The following is an 18,304-nucleotide window of genomic DNA, read 5'->3' as shown; positions in this document are numbered from 1 at the left end:
ATTTAGCTTGCCGCCACGCTTACCTTAGCGCTTGCTAAAGCACTGACCTTTTCAAAGCGCCTCTAATGAGATGAACATTAGTAAAGCGACATGGTAAAGCGACCCAGGCGGTATGATGGAAAAGCTGATTGATGGACATGATGGAAAAGCTAATTCTCATCGATTCTTCTCGCACTCCAAGCTCTATAACACAATTTTAAAAGTGTGCAAAGCAGCAATTTCAGCCCAGTTCAAAACGCTTCTCATCTGAATGCCCCCTTAGACCTAAATCAGAATAAAATCAGTATTGTCCAGTTGGGCTACCTGCTAAATTCTAGTCTGTGTGTCTCTACACGTTATCATCTCTGTGCTGCGCCTCAAAAGAAGAAGCCAGTCAAGTGTTACGTTCCCGATAGTGTCTATGTACAGTTTATTTCTTACTTTATAAACTCAGCAAACTCTGAAGACGCTCAGTTACACTAGCAATCGGTTAGACAAGATGTTCAAGATGTCGAAGTGTAAAGCAGCTAAAAAACGACTCGGGTAACTGAGCTTGGAAAACTCTCAACCAAATCTGTGGACGCAAGGTGGAGGGGGGGGGGGGGGGGCACGGACATCATTCGACTTATGAGTGTTATTTAATGACTGCGGTGAAATGTGGCACTTTTCTTAAAAAATCTGTGAAATCTGTGATTTTTGAAAAACGAGGTCCATAAAATTAAGCACATTTTCCTGTGAATTTAGTAGAGCCTTAATGACAGTATTTATTATGGGAGCTTACTAGACTGAAGTTTGGAGATTATTGGAGACAGACTTCACACCACCACAGGATAATAATAAAACACGTTTACTTGAACATACAACTTAAAACGTGTTCCAGACAAAGTGGAGACACTTTTGGACATCTAGCTAAAGCGTCTTTGTTAACCCTACTCACTAAAACGGTAGGAAACCATGTTGTCATTTATATTGATGCTTTTCAGTCATATGAAATGAGAGAGAACGAGAGAGATTTGGAGTTCAGGGGCCACTCCAGCAGCACCTGACTTGGACCCAAACCCAGATGTGCTGTGGCTCAGGCATTCCACTCAGGCAGTACTTAATGTGGAGTCAATTAGATCATTAGTGTTCCAGATGTTGGTTACATCAGCCGATAGTTATTTACTGATAAGCCTTAAGGACTGACGCTCTCTCTCCTCTGTGGTAAAACTCTCTCATTTCCACCACAGAGCAGCATTTCGGTGGTGTTTTGACTACATGCTGACTACACATGCCACTTTCTGTGGGCATTCTTTGCCAATTATGGTTGTTTCTGATATTTCCTAGATCATACACAAGCATTCATTTAGCTCACATGGCTCTATAAAATGGTTCTCATAAACATGAAGTGAATCTAACAGAGAACGTAGCCGCAACTACATAATGGGCATCACGTGCACCATAAATTAACTTGGAAGCTGCCTAAAACTCCACTAAAATCTTAGTAAATGTGCTTTATCCCCGCCTCAGTGCACATTTCATACCACGTGGCATACCACGTTTATGTAACCCATTACCTCCTTACCTGCCTTTCAACAAGTCATATACATACATCTATTTTTAGGGGGCGCCTGGCTATCTAAAATCACAGTCCTAGAGAAATTTGGACAGTATGTCAAGGATGAGTTAAGGCTCGCCACTTTGTTACAGCAGTTTAAAAACATTCTTCAACAAGCAATTACAAGGATTTGAGTTATTTCAACATTTACTGAGAACACATGCAAATAAGGGAACACATTCTAAAGAGGGTATCAAACATTTCAGGGCTTCACAGGGTATCAACACTTACTAATTTACGTTCGTTCGTTCATTTAACAACACCACCAGTACCAGTACTAAAGCAGAAGAAGATTAACGTGGGGACTTTGCCACGATCAACAGGAACCTGATGACGAGGATAAGAATCCAAGACGACCAGTGCTGACAGTGGCTGCAGAGGTCTGCCGGACGCTTCCAACTATGAGGAAAACCGCCTAACCTGTGACCTGTGAGCTTTGGTAGAGGCGGCTCAAACTCGCCACGTCACAGAGACCGTCATAGAATACATGTGGGCATTTTATAGCAGTAGACAGCACCACCCGTCTACCACCCCCACATTCTGTTGGCTCTGCCGCTGTTGGTCCACGACTGTTTATTCGTCAGGTAAAATTCCTGCTTATTTCACAGCGAACCTCTATCCGCCACCTGAGGACGCGGTTGGTAGCCTGCAGCTCGGCCCACAACTACTAATTTACACACAGTACCTAATCCACAAAGTGGCATGTTTTGGGTTGAGAAATGTCAAAATACTGTGGCGATGGCGAGGAAACCAGTATAGAGCACAAAGTAGAGGCTAGATCTGAATACACAGACCCACTCCTGCTATGTCTACACAAGCACAGAACCCCATCAAACGCATCAAACACACTTAACGAAAACGGTGTGTGACAAAAACATGACAAAGCACACCATTAAAGGGCAAGCCGTAGCCTAGTCGTTAGGGTACTGGACTAGTAATCAAAAGGTCGCCGGTTCAAGCCCCACCACTGCCAGGTTGCCACTGTTAGGCCCTTGAGCAAAGCCCTTAACCCTCATTTGCTCAGATTGTATAGTGTCACAGTACTGTAAGTCGCTTTGGATAACAGCGTCTGCTAAATGCCAAAATGTAAATGTAAACATCAACACATAAATAGCCATTCCAACCACAAAACCCACTTTTTTATCCCCTAAAAATACTTCGGCCATGGTTGCAGACCCCCACAGCCGATGATGCACGCAGGGGAAACCCCCCTCCTGCCTATTATAATGGTGAACTGACAGGTCACCGCAATATTCTACTTCTTTGTCAAGTGTATATTAAAGTAAAATAAGTAACACATTTTTGGAAAGACTGTTGACTGATTGATTAGAACAATTGGTTGTTTTTTTTAGAACAATCAAATACAACAATTTGATTAATTGTTTTAAAAGTAGAACAATTTCACTGCAAATGAAGAACTTGTAAACACCCACCTGCCAACTGTCCAATGCAATTCAAGTTATTTTTCTTTTCTGTAGGTCTCTGTGCAAACGTTTTAAAACTCATGAGTACAGATGAGTAGTTATGAAGCCTAAACCCTAAAAAAGCCTAAAACTTAAAAAAAACTTTCTTCTTCCTATATGAACATCAGTACCCTAAACTCATCACTGCTCCCTAATCGGTCAACTAACTCATAACACCATAAAGACTAACCATAGCAAAAAAAAAAAAACTATGGTTTATTTTATTTATTAATGACAGGAACGGTAGTTACTCATTACACAAGATTCATCAGTTCACAAGGTTATATCAAACACAGTCTTGGACAATTTTGTATCTCCAGTTCACCTCACTTGCATGTTTTTGGACTGTGGGAGGAAACCAAAGCTCCCAGAGGAAACCCTTGCCATGGGGAGAACATGTAAACTCCACATAGAAAGGACCCAGACCACCCCTCCTGGGGATCAAACCCAGAACCTTCTTGCTGTGAGGCGACAGTGCTACCCACTTCCAAAAAACTATGGTATTAATCCTAAAACTCTATGTCATCATACTGTATAATGCCTCTGGTAACAACTTAAGTGGTGTTTACTGTAAATTATGTCAAGAATACGTGACAATGGTTGTTTTATTTATTTGTTGTATATATATTTTTTCCAGTAACTATAGGTTTGTTTATATACTAATAAATAAAGCATTGTGCTTAATGGCATTTCTGCTTTTGTTGTCATACCAAATTGCTACCAAGGATCATCAAATTTTACTGGTAATGACTAGTAATTAATTTTGGAACCAAAGTCAATAGAAAATCAAGGGAAAAAACACAGACACAGTGAGAGTCAGTGAAACTGAGTGGCACATTTACACTTTAGCTTTGGTGTGTAAGAGACTGTGATTCAGGAATAAAATACAAAAATATATAGAGAAAATGATGCAATGTGTGCATCTGAGGTTGTCGGAAAGTAAAGCTTGAGGCAACAGCATCAAGAAGCACTCGCCGGCATTAAGGCGGAGTCCTTAAGCTGAGTATTAGATGTAATGTATTCTTAGCAATGCACTAGCCTACTACTGACTTGAACATTGTATACACACAGGAGTGTACAAGGTACAGTATATCTTACCATGTAGCCTAACTATGAATCCAGAGATAAAGCCACAAAACAAAGTAAACCTCAATCCGTGACAAAAAATAACTGATGTAACACAGTGCTGCTAATGCCAAGTTCACACTACACGACTTTCAAGTTGCTCAGATCACTGAACAGTTCACACTACACAACTGGATCTCTTGTAGTCGGGAGTCTTTTAAGTCATTTGGTTTTCAAACTACACCATCTATCACCAGGAGGAATCACAGACGAGTCTGTCCGGTCTTCCAAACTACACCATCTATCACCAGAAGGAATCACAGACGAGTCTGTCCGGTCTTCCAAACTACATTTTGTCATGAAAACACATGCGAGAAATGACGAAGGGTTTAGTGATACTATGTCCGAAAATACATGATAGCAAGAAGCGAGCAATCAAAGTTGTTTAAGCGCTGATGTGCAGTGTAAAAACAAGTAGGTAAAAATAAATGGATCTGGGTGAAGGAGTGGATTTTGGCTACATGGCCAGCAAGGATCATCTGTTCTGTTCTGCAGAGAGTTGAAGTCAAATAAATATTTTTAGCAATGCAGCGTTGGTTTGGTGTGGAAGTCACAAATACTGTAAAGATTGAGTGTGTCAATATATTCTGTTATAAACTAAATTATGCCCCTGTTCCACATATTTACACTCCTCCCCCAGAATTTCCCTTCTGTATTTTGCATTCATAACAATCACAACCTGATCTCAACACCATTCACACTACAATATCTTGAGTCGTAGACAGGTACAGATATTTAACATGCTTGATATTTTTCTTGAGTCTGTGAGTGCTCTGTGAGATTCTCGGATCGAGTCGTTATACAGTTCAGACATAGCGATGGAGAGCCGAGTTTCGAGCCCCGAGCGAACCAAGTTGCTTCCAAGCTGCCACATCTAGCGGCGACCTGTTGGCGAGCGAAAAGCAGGGCAAAAATCGTGTAGTGTGAACTAGGCATAACAGACTTTAGAATATGCAAATAATAAAAACCAAAACCCACATTCTCATTACTGTCAATGTTATATTTATTATATTTTAAACAGAACTTCTCTTACAAAGCAGATGACCGATGGTATAAAAAGTGTAAGTTACTGATGAAGTACGGTGTGTGATGTGGTATGAACACATTCCCTTTATCACAAAACATCCAACCATGAATAATATGACTCAGTTTCATATAGTGCATCTTATGGATCATGGACAATAATAAATACTGTACAATAATACATCTAATAGACATGACATGCCAGATATTTTACATTGACATACAAATTCCTTTACGAATGCAGCATAGATGTAATTTATCCCTTTACAATAATACAGAAATGATAAAATGTCTGTCAGTTGTACAATATTAGGTATTAATCAATATAGGATAGTATATACACGTATATCGACTAATTCATTTTAAAATAAAGTGCCTTTCTTTCTTTCTTAAAAGTGACACAAACTTATGAAGTATTCCTGAAGGTCGTGAAAGTGTAAACTGTCACCTAACAATGTGAGTTTTTCCGTCATTTACTTTTCACCTTCCCGTCAATTGCTGATGACATCCGAAAGTCTTATGATTTTTGTTTTTTTAACCCAAAAGTTTTAACACCAGTTCACTCAGTTGGTTTAGTCCCGATGGCAGTATTAATCCCCTCTTTAACACAAAGCAATAAAACCCCCTCGAGTCAAGGCTGGTGCTAAAGGAGCGTAAAAGCTTGGCACCGGTTCAGAGGAATCCCAAGTCCAAATCCAAGGCCAGCGCACAGGGCAGCGGATAGCGCGAGTGTCCCCTTCACCCCTTACACACCTCCTGCCCATGCACATACCACACGGTTCCTGAATTCCAGGGTGCTGAAACATGATGCGAACATGCCATAACAGTGCACAAGGGGCTCATGTGGAGATTAAAGAGGCTTCACAGCTGCACTGTATGTGATTCTGGACTCTGGAATGCGGTGGTATCTCTGAAGAGATCCATCACAGTGGATCTATTCGTGGCTGTTCTCGTTATTACGCAATATGCTGACTAATAGACGTGGAAATTGTCATCTGTATTAATAACAATAATAATAAAGTTATTTTAAAAATCTCTGATGTAACATGGGAAATTACCACGGACTGTAAGTTCAAAATGTTTCTCTGTTACAGAGAAAAGAACCATGTTGTCACCCACAGGGCATGAAGGGTCACTGAATAATCTGATGAGTATGAAATGTATTCCAAGTATCTTATGTCTCCTAAGCCCTACATGAGATGTCAGTAGGGCAATTTGAACCTGGGTTTTTGACACCACAAACCAACCCAACAATCTTTTGGGAAAACTTCCCTGGGCGAAAGGTAGGAAACACCCCGGACAGGTCACCAGTTTATCACAGGGCAACACACACACACACACACACACACACTTAGGGCAATTTTATATCAGCAATTAACCTGACTGCATGTCTTTGGGGGTGGCATGTTGGTTCAGTGGGTAGCACTGTCGCCTCACACCAAGAAGGTTCTGGGTTCGATCCCCAGGCGGGGAGGTCCGGGTCCTTTCTGTGTGGAGTTCTGTATGTTCTCCCCGTGTACGTGTGGGTTTCCTCCGGGAGCTCCGGTTTCCTTCCACAGAGCTCCGGTTTCCTTCCACAGAGCTCCGGTTTCCTTCCAGTCAGGTTAATTGGAGACACTGAATTGCCATATAGGTGAATTGGTGTGTGTATGTGTGTGTATGTGTATCTGCCCTGCGATGAACTGGCGCCCCGTCCAGGGTGTTACTGTGTGCCTTGCACCCATTGAAAAGCTGGGGAAGCCCACCAAACGTGACCCTAGTTTGATAAGCGGTTAAGAGAGTGAGTGAGTGAGTGCATGTCTTTGGACTGAGGAAACAGACACAAGGAGAACATGCAGAAAGGACCCAGAACCTTCTTGCTGTGAGGTGACAGTGCTACACTGAAGCTTTGGGTGGGCCAACCTTTCATTTATGTTGCAGCCCTTCTTTTATGAGTACCTTAAAAAAGTATTGTTGGAGATTTTGCTTTGGACTGTAACATGTATGCAATAATAATATAGTTTAATACCCAAAGTTTAACATGATGGAATTTAAATTTGATGACTTCAGAGTTTCACAAGAACCTAGAGCATACACAGATGGTAAAAAAATTGGCAGCAGCTTAGAAAGAAGTGCTCAACTTGACGATCATGATGATGAGTGTTTTCACTCAGTTCACTCATGAAGGTGTTACCTACACGTGGATGTTTGTACAAGTGGCACTGAATAAGCCCGTCAATACGGCTTTGCCAAGGTTTGCAGAGCAAATCCCCGGCAATCTGTTCCGACGCAGAACAAAAAGACAAATTACGATAAACACGACGGTTGAAAGCCGAGGCTTTAACTGTTAAAATAACATCCCCTATCGCCAGGCCTTGATTCGGATTCGCTTTGCAGATCAATGTGGATTTACACAGCACACTTTTGTTTGTTCTGCGATGTTCCTCCTGCTTTAAAAGAAAAAGAGCCTTTATCTGTCCAATAGGTACTACAAAAATACCTCTGTCTTCTGTTGGGTATGGTCCAGCAATCGGCTACATGCTATTTAAGAATTAATGGACAACACAGTTTAAAGAAGTGTAAAGCAGAGGTAAAGAAGTTTGTGCTCGTCAACTATTAATCCTTTTTTAATTTAGTAGCACAACAGTTATACAGTTATGCCAAAATCCATGCCAAATAGCTGGGAGCTTTTATTGTTTATTATAATGGAAGGATGTTCTTAACTGTCCATTAAAACGGGTGTGATTAATAAACCCACAGGGTCAAAAGGAACCTGTCATGCTAAATATCCCAGTGTAATTTAATAAGCCACAAAGCACAGGTTATAAATAGCCTGCCAAATGTTTTTCTCAAGTCGCAGTTTCACCAAAAGTAAGGTGCTTTGATGGATGGGTGGATTCCAGTCTACGCATGCATTAAAAATACAAATGATGTGTTAAGTATTAAAGCTGCGGCCGCTCAGGTGGCGCAGCGGTAAAAACACACCCTGAACACCAGAGCTGGGATTTCACATACATCTAATCGAGTCTCAGCTCTGCCTGCCGGCTGGGCTGAGCAGCCACATGAACAACGATTGGCCTGTCGTTCATATAGGGGTGGGATATTAAGCCGGATAGGGTCTCTCTCGTAACTAAGGCAATTACTGATTGATGGCGCCTGCACAGAGACGGAAAAAGAGTGCTGTCAGGGTGTGTCTCAGTACACAGTGCTGCACTGCACTCATCAAAGTGTAGGTGACAAAATGCATACGGCTGCTGCCCACGTTTCGGAGGGGGCATGGGTTAGCTTTGTTCTACTCAATCAGAGTGGGGATCAACATTGGTGGATATATATATATTAATTAATTAATCTGTTTATTTTCAACATCTGCTTTATACTTATTAATTTATTTATTTATCTTTAATAATAACCATTTTATCTTTGGGTAGCTAGAAACCAAGAACCCACGGATCAGGACAGGAATATAACCTGAACAGGCGCCAATTCATCACAGACTACTGAGCATAACAGTTACCATTCAACCTTTTTAATTTAGCCTTGGTGGTTCTTACTCATTCCTCTAAACATTTAGTAATTTTGGGTCTATAATAAAACAAACGCTGTTTTGCACTCATTCTACGTCACTGTGCTCTGAAAGAGGTGCTCCCTGTAATTTCTCTGATTGCCCAATTATAGTTCAGAAGCATCTTTTCCTACTTCAAATACGCCACATAACTCGAGCTGAGTTAGGATACGCAGGAACGCCGACTTGTTTTGCATAATAATCGTGTCCTGTGACACAGGATCTGAACACATCTTGAATAACACACAGGCTCTGAAGAAAGGAACAACTGTTGGAAATAGTTCTGAAGCCACGTGCACGCGGCACTCGGGTTCAGGTTTGATTTATTTGGATTGATCTCTCCTGCGCTGGAGGAGCGCCAGCATTGAGCTTCAAGTCTAAGATGACAAACTGGCATTCTGCTGGATTCCATGTGTGATGAGCAGCTCGACTGAAATTCCTTTCATGGCACATTTAAGTTTTTAAGTGCATCTAAAAAGGGTGGAAACAAAAATCTACAGTACAGTGAACCTGTTTCAGAATGTGACATGTTTAACACTTGAGTTGGTTGAAAAAACGTAAGGAAAAGACTGTCAGCTTGACTGACTGGGTGCCAGATAAACAATGTAAATATTATAATTAGCTGTACTGTACTAAATGTACCAGCCTTGAGGCCTTTTTTTCTATTTTATTTATGCATTTTCTCCCAATTTAGTGTAGTCAGTTTGTCTTCCACTGCTGGTGGATCCCGAGGTGGGTATATTGCTGCTCACGCCTCCTTCGGCCCATGCGCAGCCCTTAGCGGAACCCTTTTTCACCCATGCATTCTGCCCAGGCGCCTCTCTATCTGCTAACCAGGGTCCTTACACAGCGTTTGAGGACCCCACCCACATAGCCCAGTCATCCTGCCCTAGCAGAGACCTGTCTGCTGCAGGCACTGCCAATTATGCCCGCTAGATGGTGCCCAGCTGACCGGTGGCAACGTCGAGTTTTGAACCGAGGAGTTCAGAATCTCTGCGCTGGTGTGCTAGCAGAATATCCCGCTGCACCACCTGGGCGCTTGAGGCCTTTTTTTGTGATTGTTGTTGACTAAAATACCTAATTATGGGTCAGCTTTATTAATTAACAATAGAAATTTCTGATAGTGGGCTTCTAAATGGTGCAGCAAACAAGCATTTGCCATATCTGGAGACTGAAGTCACCAGTTTGAGAGCCACTTATGCTGTAAACCATCCGTGGATGTAAAGTGGGAACGGGGAGCAAGAACAAAAACTCGCCCAGTAAAGAAAGGGCTGTGACTAGTACAGATCTTGGCTGTAGACACTCTTTAAACAGATTTTCAGAGGTAAAAGTGGTAGCTGTGTCAGTTTTTTGGCTACACTGTAGAGTACTGCTGTAACTTTATAACATTTTGAACTACATTTATGGCATTTAGCAGACACTTTTATCCAGAGAGACTTACAGTATAAAGTCTAAGCAATTTGGGGTTAAAGGCCTTGCTCAAAGGTCCAACAGTGGCAAGCTGACAGTGTTGGGGTTTGAACCAGCAGCCTTCTGTTTACTAGTCCAGTACCTTCACCGCTAGACTTCAACTGCCCACCACTATTATAACCCTATATGTACTTAGTTCAGCTGTATGCAATTTGGGACACACAGTTTTCAATGGTACTGTTGTTTTTCCATAAATACAGGCTACTGCCACCAGTAGGTGTGGTGAAGTGTGGAAAGGAGGGGATGGAAATGTCTTCCAGCACTTTGAATAGACCCAGGAAAACTTCTTGAGAGCAAACACACCAAACAGCCCAAAGTCTTAGACTGTTGACGGGGGCATCAATATTACTGGTGCCTCTGTTACAGATTCCATATTCATTGAATCATTGTATGTGTAATTTATCGTGATATTATGCACTGTAGAAGGTGAAATATGCTAATTATTTTTAATCTTTCTTTGATGTTTTTAAACATTTCAATAAGTTTAACACTGATTTTTTGACAAACAGGAGATCCTTTGCTTCTCAAAGATCATCCTGTTGTGGATATTGCTTTTGTACCACACTATACTGTTAATAGAGACAAAAATATTACTGGTTCCTTGAATCGTTGAATGATATTATGCACTGTAGAGGGTGAAATATGCAATTCCTTCATTTGTTGAGAAACTGGAGATCCTCTGCCCATCTTTGCACCTTAAAGACTCATCCTGTTGTGCATATTGCTTTTGTACCAAACTCTTGTACTGTTGAAGGGGCCAAAAATGTTACTGGTGCCTCTGTTACGTCCTACTAGAATGGAGGTATGAAAGCAGTTTTCCTTTATGCAGGCACAGAACATATGTGCATGTTCCGCATTAACTGTTGTCTCTGAGGTACGGAACAAAACAGGACAAACCAGGGGGGCAATCATGAGTTGGCTGCCACGGGTTTTCGACACTGGAAGACTTGACATTGAAACTTCACAATCACCAGCATCCTCTGTATTCATCACAGATGCTGTGCATTAGCAATAAATGCCATTGCTTAATATTCTCTGGCCTCCTCCAGCTCGTTTATATAGACGTCCTCCTGCGGGTTCTCCGTGCACTTCAGCCCGTTATTGGGCGGCCGCACAGAATGGAAGCGGCTCCAGTCTCCTTTACACAGGATCCACGGCAGCACGTCCACTTTGTAGTGCAGCTCCGGTGAAAACTCTGTGCTGATGAGGTTCGGCGCTCCGGCTCCTTTCCCCCGCGTGATTAGCTTCATGTTATCGTCGTAGCAGCAGTGCTGAGCCGCTAGCGTGGTGCTGTCGAACGCTAGCATGGAGCGCACGCAAAACCTCGCAGACGGCTTGTAGATGTCGAGGCGCTCTTTTGGGCCGCTGGCATCTCGCCACCTGTAGGTCTTACGTAGCCTCTCATCGAAGATGTTGATGGCGCTGTAGACCGCCTCGGACGGGTAGGCGCAGGGGCAGCTGGGCAGTTCGGTCAGAACCTGATTTAGATACTTTTGCAGGAAGTCGTTCTTGCAGTTGAGCCACTTTTCACAGCTGTCCACATCTGTGGGAGAGAAATGAGGTATAGCTTAAACAGAAAGCTGAATTACAGAATGAGGACTACGGAATTCTGGCATGCCTGAAAATCGATGATATTGCTTATTTGGAAACCTAGTGAGCTGCCTTGCTGCCTACTGCCTACCTGTTTGACCTTTTCTGCAAGTGCAATTAGCACTGACAATAATGGCAACGTAATGCGTTTATCTCCCATTTTCTCCCAATTTAGTGTAGTCAATTTGTCTTCCGCTGCTGGGGGATCCCCGATTGCAGTTGAGGTGGATATATTGCTGCTCACGCCTCCTCCGACCCGTGCGCAGCCCTTAACGGAACCCTTTTCCACCCATGCACTCTGCACAGGCGCCTCTATCTGCCGATCAGGGTCCTTACACAGCGTTTGAAGACCCCGCCCACATATTCCGGCCATCCCTCCCTGCAGGCACTGCCAATTATTCCGCTGTGCCACCTGGGCGCCTGGCAACATATTTTTATACACTATGAAATGAAAATAAAAGTCTAAGGGCAGTAACATGCAAATTCCACACAGAAAGAACCAAAGCGCTCCACCTGGGAAACGAATCCAGTGGAATTCAAGAGCCGATTCATAGGCAGTGGCAGCTCATCGGCACTGGACTGGATCCAAAGGTTCCTGGTTTAAGCACCACCACTGCCGGATTGCCATCGTTGGGCCCTTGAGCAAGGCCCTTAACCCTCAATTGCTTGGACTGTATTTGGTCACAATTGTAAGTCGCTTTAAATGTAAATGATTTCAAGCATAGAATCGTATTAGTTTTATTGTAAGTTACCGATAAACAAAAATTCAGACTGTAGTTATCAATGCTAGCTTATTGAGCTCTGGATAACAAGATGGTCATTTATTAAACAAGAATTTTAAAATATACCTACAGCTATGTGACATCTTAAGTGGTACCTTCACCTGACTTTCATAACACATTTCTAAGCAAAGAAAGTTCTATTCAGCAATGCTGACATTGTCATGAAGACCAAACTTATGCCATAACCAGCGTGACATATAATTATGAGTAGAACAGGCAATTGTTTTTATAAAACAAGACTATAGAGAGTATTCTTTAACCGTTTTAAAGCACCATTCTTACAACGTTATGTAATTATAAATTATACGACGGCGTATTTGATTTCGATTTCTGCAATAAAGTCGAAGTGATTTTGAGATTAAAATGAAAATATTATGGCCATAGCATCCTCCTCGTGTTAAAATGAGGGATGTTCATGATTTGGTAAAGTTATACTTTCGCATCGGTTTCACAAATAAAGAAATCCTCGATCTCCTGCACATCAGCACCAGTTTGTTATTAGCGTCAGGACACTGAAACAGCTTTGTAATAAACTGTGTTTATTTAGAAGAACGTGCACCACCGGTGCATTTGGCGTCTGCGTCATCCCCAGTACTTCAACTGAGCCTTATGGACTAGTACGATAAACTAAAGCCGTATGGCATCACTACAAATGGTTGCATTGACTGGTTTAGTTGTCATGTCAAGTGGATGAAAGCGTACGATACCAACAACGACCCAAAAATAATCGCGGGTTATTGGATAACCTCGGCGCTTGCGTGCTGATCCAGGTACTGAGACCCGTGCTTCTCTGAACTGACGAGCCTACGATATTTACATTACATTTTACATTTTCAGCATTTAGCAGACGCTTTTATCCAAAGCGACTTACACAATGAGCAATTGAGGGTTAAGAGCTCATATAAGATATAGATATATAAGGGCGATATAAGATATAGATAGATATATAGCCTACGACGGCTGCACACTCTTTGGCCATAATATTTTGACTTTATTCTCATAATCATTTTGACTTGAAACAGTGGCCCTAATACGCCGTCGTAGAATTGACACCTGAATGAATGTTTTCTGCTGCTCCTAGATTTTTACACTGTGCTGACACACATTACTGTCCAATGAATGAACTGAATGCTCTCAAACTAACTTAAAGGAGCCAATTTGGAGCAATTTATTGCTATTAAAGCAATTGGAGCCAAATCACCTTCTGAGTGTTTTTGGGAGTGAGAGGAATCCAGAGTACTTAGAGGAAATTCATACAGACCCAGGGATTATAAGTCAAGACAGTACATTAAAGCGAGAATCAAACCTAGGTTCCTTGGACCAATGTTTCTGCGCAATGTGCCACCTGCGGTTAATGTCGGCGTTCTTGACATTAAGTGTAACAGACGGGACCAAACATCAGTGATTTTATCCCCTGCTAAGACATTAAATCTGTGCAGGAGGGAGCAGTCATGCTGGATCATGTTTATTGAAAACATACGTTCAGACATGATCACATTAACAATAATAACTGGACTATTTATCTAGTCGTGTTCAGACTACATTTATTATTATAATATATTAATAAAAAGCATTATCAACTTGACCTCTTTGCCAAAATTAGGAAACAAATCACATTTTAGAAATATCCAAAACAAACAGTATGCTTTTTAAAAAGTGTGCCAGTATTTCATGGTTTTAGTACCCACTCTTGGTGGAGCTCTGCTGAAAAGCGTATATATTTAATGTACAGTGTATCACAAAAGTGAGTACACCCCTCACATTTCTGCAAATATTTTATTATATCTTTTCATGGGACAACACTATAGACATGAAACTTGGATATAACTTAGAGTAGTCAGTGTACAACTTGTATAGCAGTGTAGATTTACTGTCTTCTGAAAATAACTCAACACACAGCCATTAATGTCTAAATAGCTGGCAACATAAGTGAGTACACCCCACAGTGAACATGTCCAAATTGTGCCCAAAGTGTCAATATTTTGTGTGACCACCATTATTATCCAGCACTGCCTTAACCCTCCTGGGCATGGAATTCACCAGAGCTGCACAGGTTGCTACTGGAATCCTCTTCCACTCCTCCATGATGACATCACGGAGCTGGTGGATGTTAGACACCTTGAACTCCTCCACCTTCCACTTGAGGATGCGCCACAGGTGCTCAATTGGGTTTAGTCCATCACCTTTACCTTCAGCTTCCTCAGCAAGGCAGTTGTCATCTTGGAGGTTGTGTTTGGGGTCGTTATCCTGTTGGAAAACTGCCATGAGGCCCAGTTTTCGAAGGGAGGGGATCATGCTCTGTTTCAGAATGTCACAGTACATGTTGGAATTCATGTTTCCCTCAATGAACTGCAGCTCCCCAGTGCCAGCAACACTCATGCAGCCCAAGACCATGATGCTACCACCACCATGCTTGACTGTAGGCAAGATACAGTTGTCTTGGTACTTCTCACCAGGGCGCCGCCACACATGCTGGACACCATCTGAGCCAAACAAGTTTATCTTGGTCTCGTCAGACCACAGGGCATTCCAGTAATCCATGTTCTTGGACTGCTTGTCTTCAGCAAACTGTTTGCGGGCTTTCTTGTGCGTCAGCTTCCTTCTGGGATGACGACCATGCAGACCGAGTTGATGCAGTGTGCGGCGTATGGTCTGAGCACTGACAGGCTGACCTCCCACGTCTTCAATCTCTGCAGCAATGCTGGCAGCACTCATGTGTCTATTTTTTAAAGCCAACCTCTGGATATGACGCCAAACACGTGGACTCAACTTCTTTGGTCGACCCTGGCGAAGCCTGTTCCGAGTGGAACCTGTCCTGGAAAACCGCTGTATGACCTTGGCCACCATGCTGTAGCTCAGTTTCAGGGTGTTAGCAATCTTCTTATAGCCCAGGCCATCTTTGTGGAGAGCAACAATTCTATTTCTCACATCCTCAGAGAGTTCTTTGCCATGAGGTGCCATGTTGAATATCCAGTGGTCAGTATGAGAGAATTGTACCCAAAACACCAAATTTAACAGCCCTGCTCCCCATTTACACCTGGGACCTTGACACATGACACCAGGGAGGGACAACGACACATTTGGGCACAATTTGGACATGTTCACTGTGGGGTGTACTCACTTATGTTGCCAGCTATTTAGACATTAATGGCTGTGTGTTGAGTTATTTTCAGAAGACAGTAAATCTATACTGCTATACAAGCTGTACACTGACTACTCTAAGTTATATCCAAGTTTCATGTCTATAGTGTTGTCCCATGAAAAGATATAATGAAATATTTGCAGAAATGTGAGGGGTGTACTCACTTTTGTGATACACTGTATATATGTGTCTGTTTTCTTTTCCAGTCAGACTAAACTCCCGCTTTCTTCCTGTGATTGTAGCCTCAGGGGGGCATTTTTAAAACAGCAAGGACTATTTAATCTGCAGAGGAAACATGGTTCAAACTGAATAATAGATTATAAAATAAGTAAATAGTTAAAAAGACAAGCCGCAAAGCTTTGAACTGAATTGGTTCGTGAGACGGGAATTAAGTTAGCCTCCACAAGCGGTAAAATCTAATAAACACATGAAATGTGGCGCGTAATTATTATTACTATTATTATTATAAATCAGCCTCATTCAGTGAATCACGTCTGGACTTCAACAACACATCCAGTTAAAGTCAGAAGCAGTTACTCATTTGTAAAGAACATGTATATTAACAAAGTCTTAACATATTGTTGATTTCTGCCACTGTTTTTATCTGCGACTGAATGATTGAAATGGTGCTTGAGAGAATTTGTCATTACAAATGGGATAAACTGCCCAAATCCACTGCTGCTAAAAAACGGGTGTCCACAGTCAAGTGAACACAAGAAAAAGGTTTTTTAAAAAGGTGTGTAAAGTTTTGACTGTAGTAATGAGAACTAATAAGAGTAACAGTTTAAAGCATACAGTGCAAATTTCAATCCATTTAAACAGAACTCAGTAAGACAAGTAACACAGTATGATTGAATGAATAAATAAATATATAAATGAATGAAAAAATAAAAAAATTATTAAGAAATAAAATAAAGAATGAATGAATAAATAAATAAAATAAATGAGTTCATTAAAGAATAAATACAATTTATTCATTAATTAATAAAAAGTATAAATAAATAAATAAATAAATAAGAAAGAAATTAATTGATTAAAGAAAAGTTTACATCAACAAATAAAAGATTAATTAATAAATACAAATAAATCAATAGTTGAATAAATAAACAAATAAATAATTTATTTAAAGAAATAAATATAAAAATTAAATAAATTAGTTAACTAAAAAAAATGAATGAATAAATAAATAAAATAATAAATAAATAAATGAATGAATGCACAAATAAAAAAATGAATAAAAGAATAAATGAAATGAATGAATGGATGAATAAAAAAATGAATAAATGATTAGATTGTGTGTTGTGTCCAAACCAACCTGTATCAAAGGCATCAGTGTTGTTCATCATCTCGTGAGGAATCAGCTCAGTCACTGCATTTAAGTCATCTAAAGAGAAGAAAAATACAGCTGTTTAACTATTTTCAAATACACACTATAAAGCCAAAAATATGTGGACACTCCTCATGATTAATTAGTAAACTAATTACACATACAATAAATCACATGCTTCTGAACAGTTCAGGAGAGACCATTTCACACTCCAGCATGGTTGTACCCCTAACACAAAGTCTATAAAGACACAGAGAGTTTATATTGTCATTAATTGCACTGATGAAAAGGCCTGACTCATAATCAGAGGTGTTCAGTGAGTTCCTTCACACCAAACTTGTCAAACCATGTCAGAATCAGACACCAAAACACCAAAAATCGTGGCTGCCTCTCTTGGTGGCACGTAATCTTTGTCTTTAACTGTAAAATATGTTGTTATGGACCTTGCTTTGTACACTGGGACTGCAGGAAGAGGAAAGTGCCTTCCACAAACTGTTGCTACAAAGCATTTCATTTATTTTATATACATGTCGCATCGGGTGTGGCTGAAACACTTGAACTCAATTACCACACTGTTACCACACGTTTTTGGCCATATCGTGTATCATTCCCAGTGTGAATTTGGAAATTGAATTGAATAAACACATACTGTGATAAACAAATATCTCTAGTCTATTTTTTTATTCTTCAATGACTAATTTACTGCTTAGTCACATGGTAAAACATAATTCAATTAAATTATTATCTTCTTGTTATTTTACCAACAAGATGAATGTAAATAACAAAGTGTACTATAATTGTACACACATTTAAAAAAACACTGACCTGTAACCTGTAACACTGGCACAACACACCACTCTGTCCTTACCAAAACATTCCACTGCCCTAATAATCCCTGGCCAGTGGTGGTCCTTTGGTGATTTTTTTCATTAATTGAGGGGGTAAAGGTAGGCTGCCAAATTGTGCATAACACCAGATGGGCTACTGGGAGTAATTACATACCTCCAAAGTGCTCTTCTATGGTTGGTGTACAGATTTAAAGACTGAAGATTTGAAGCATACCACCGTGTTCTTATTCAGGCTCCAATTTAAGGGCAAATCAGCAAAAATTCCCTATCAGAGCTGCAGAAGAAATAAAAGCACTTTGTATCTCCACTTAAATCAGATGGGTCACTCTAAATGGACCGAAGCTCTACAGTGAGCGTTTCAGTAAGTCAACAGGAACCCTGAGCTGTGAGTGGCCGGTCTGAATAGTGTGTGTGTGT

The 18,304-nt window shown here is 41.0% G+C and overlaps 1 protein-coding gene across 1 annotated transcript in view; it reads right to left on the bottom strand.

Annotated features, from left to right (window-relative positions):
* Positions 1–11,223: 11,223 nt before the first annotated feature.
* The window catches only part of ism2a (isthmin 2a), a 51,147-nt gene continuing 44,066 nt past the window's right edge, over positions 11,224–18,304 (bottom strand). The window contains exons 5-6 of the mRNA XM_063007743.1: positions 17,028–17,096; positions 11,224–11,741 (exon numbers count right to left, since the gene is read on the bottom strand). Coding sequence (XP_062863813.1) covers positions 11,224–11,741; positions 17,028–17,096 — 587 coding nt within the window. The remainder of the gene's footprint in view (positions 11,742–17,027; positions 17,097–18,304) is intronic.

The sequence above is a fragment of the Trichomycterus rosablanca genome, chromosome 13, assembly GCF_030014385.1.
Source record: "Trichomycterus rosablanca isolate fTriRos1 chromosome 13, fTriRos1.hap1, whole genome shotgun sequence".
In the NCBI taxonomy this organism is placed as follows: Eukaryota; Metazoa; Chordata; class Actinopteri; order Siluriformes; family Trichomycteridae; genus Trichomycterus; species Trichomycterus rosablanca.
This window is presented reverse-complemented; position numbering and strand designations above follow the sequence as displayed.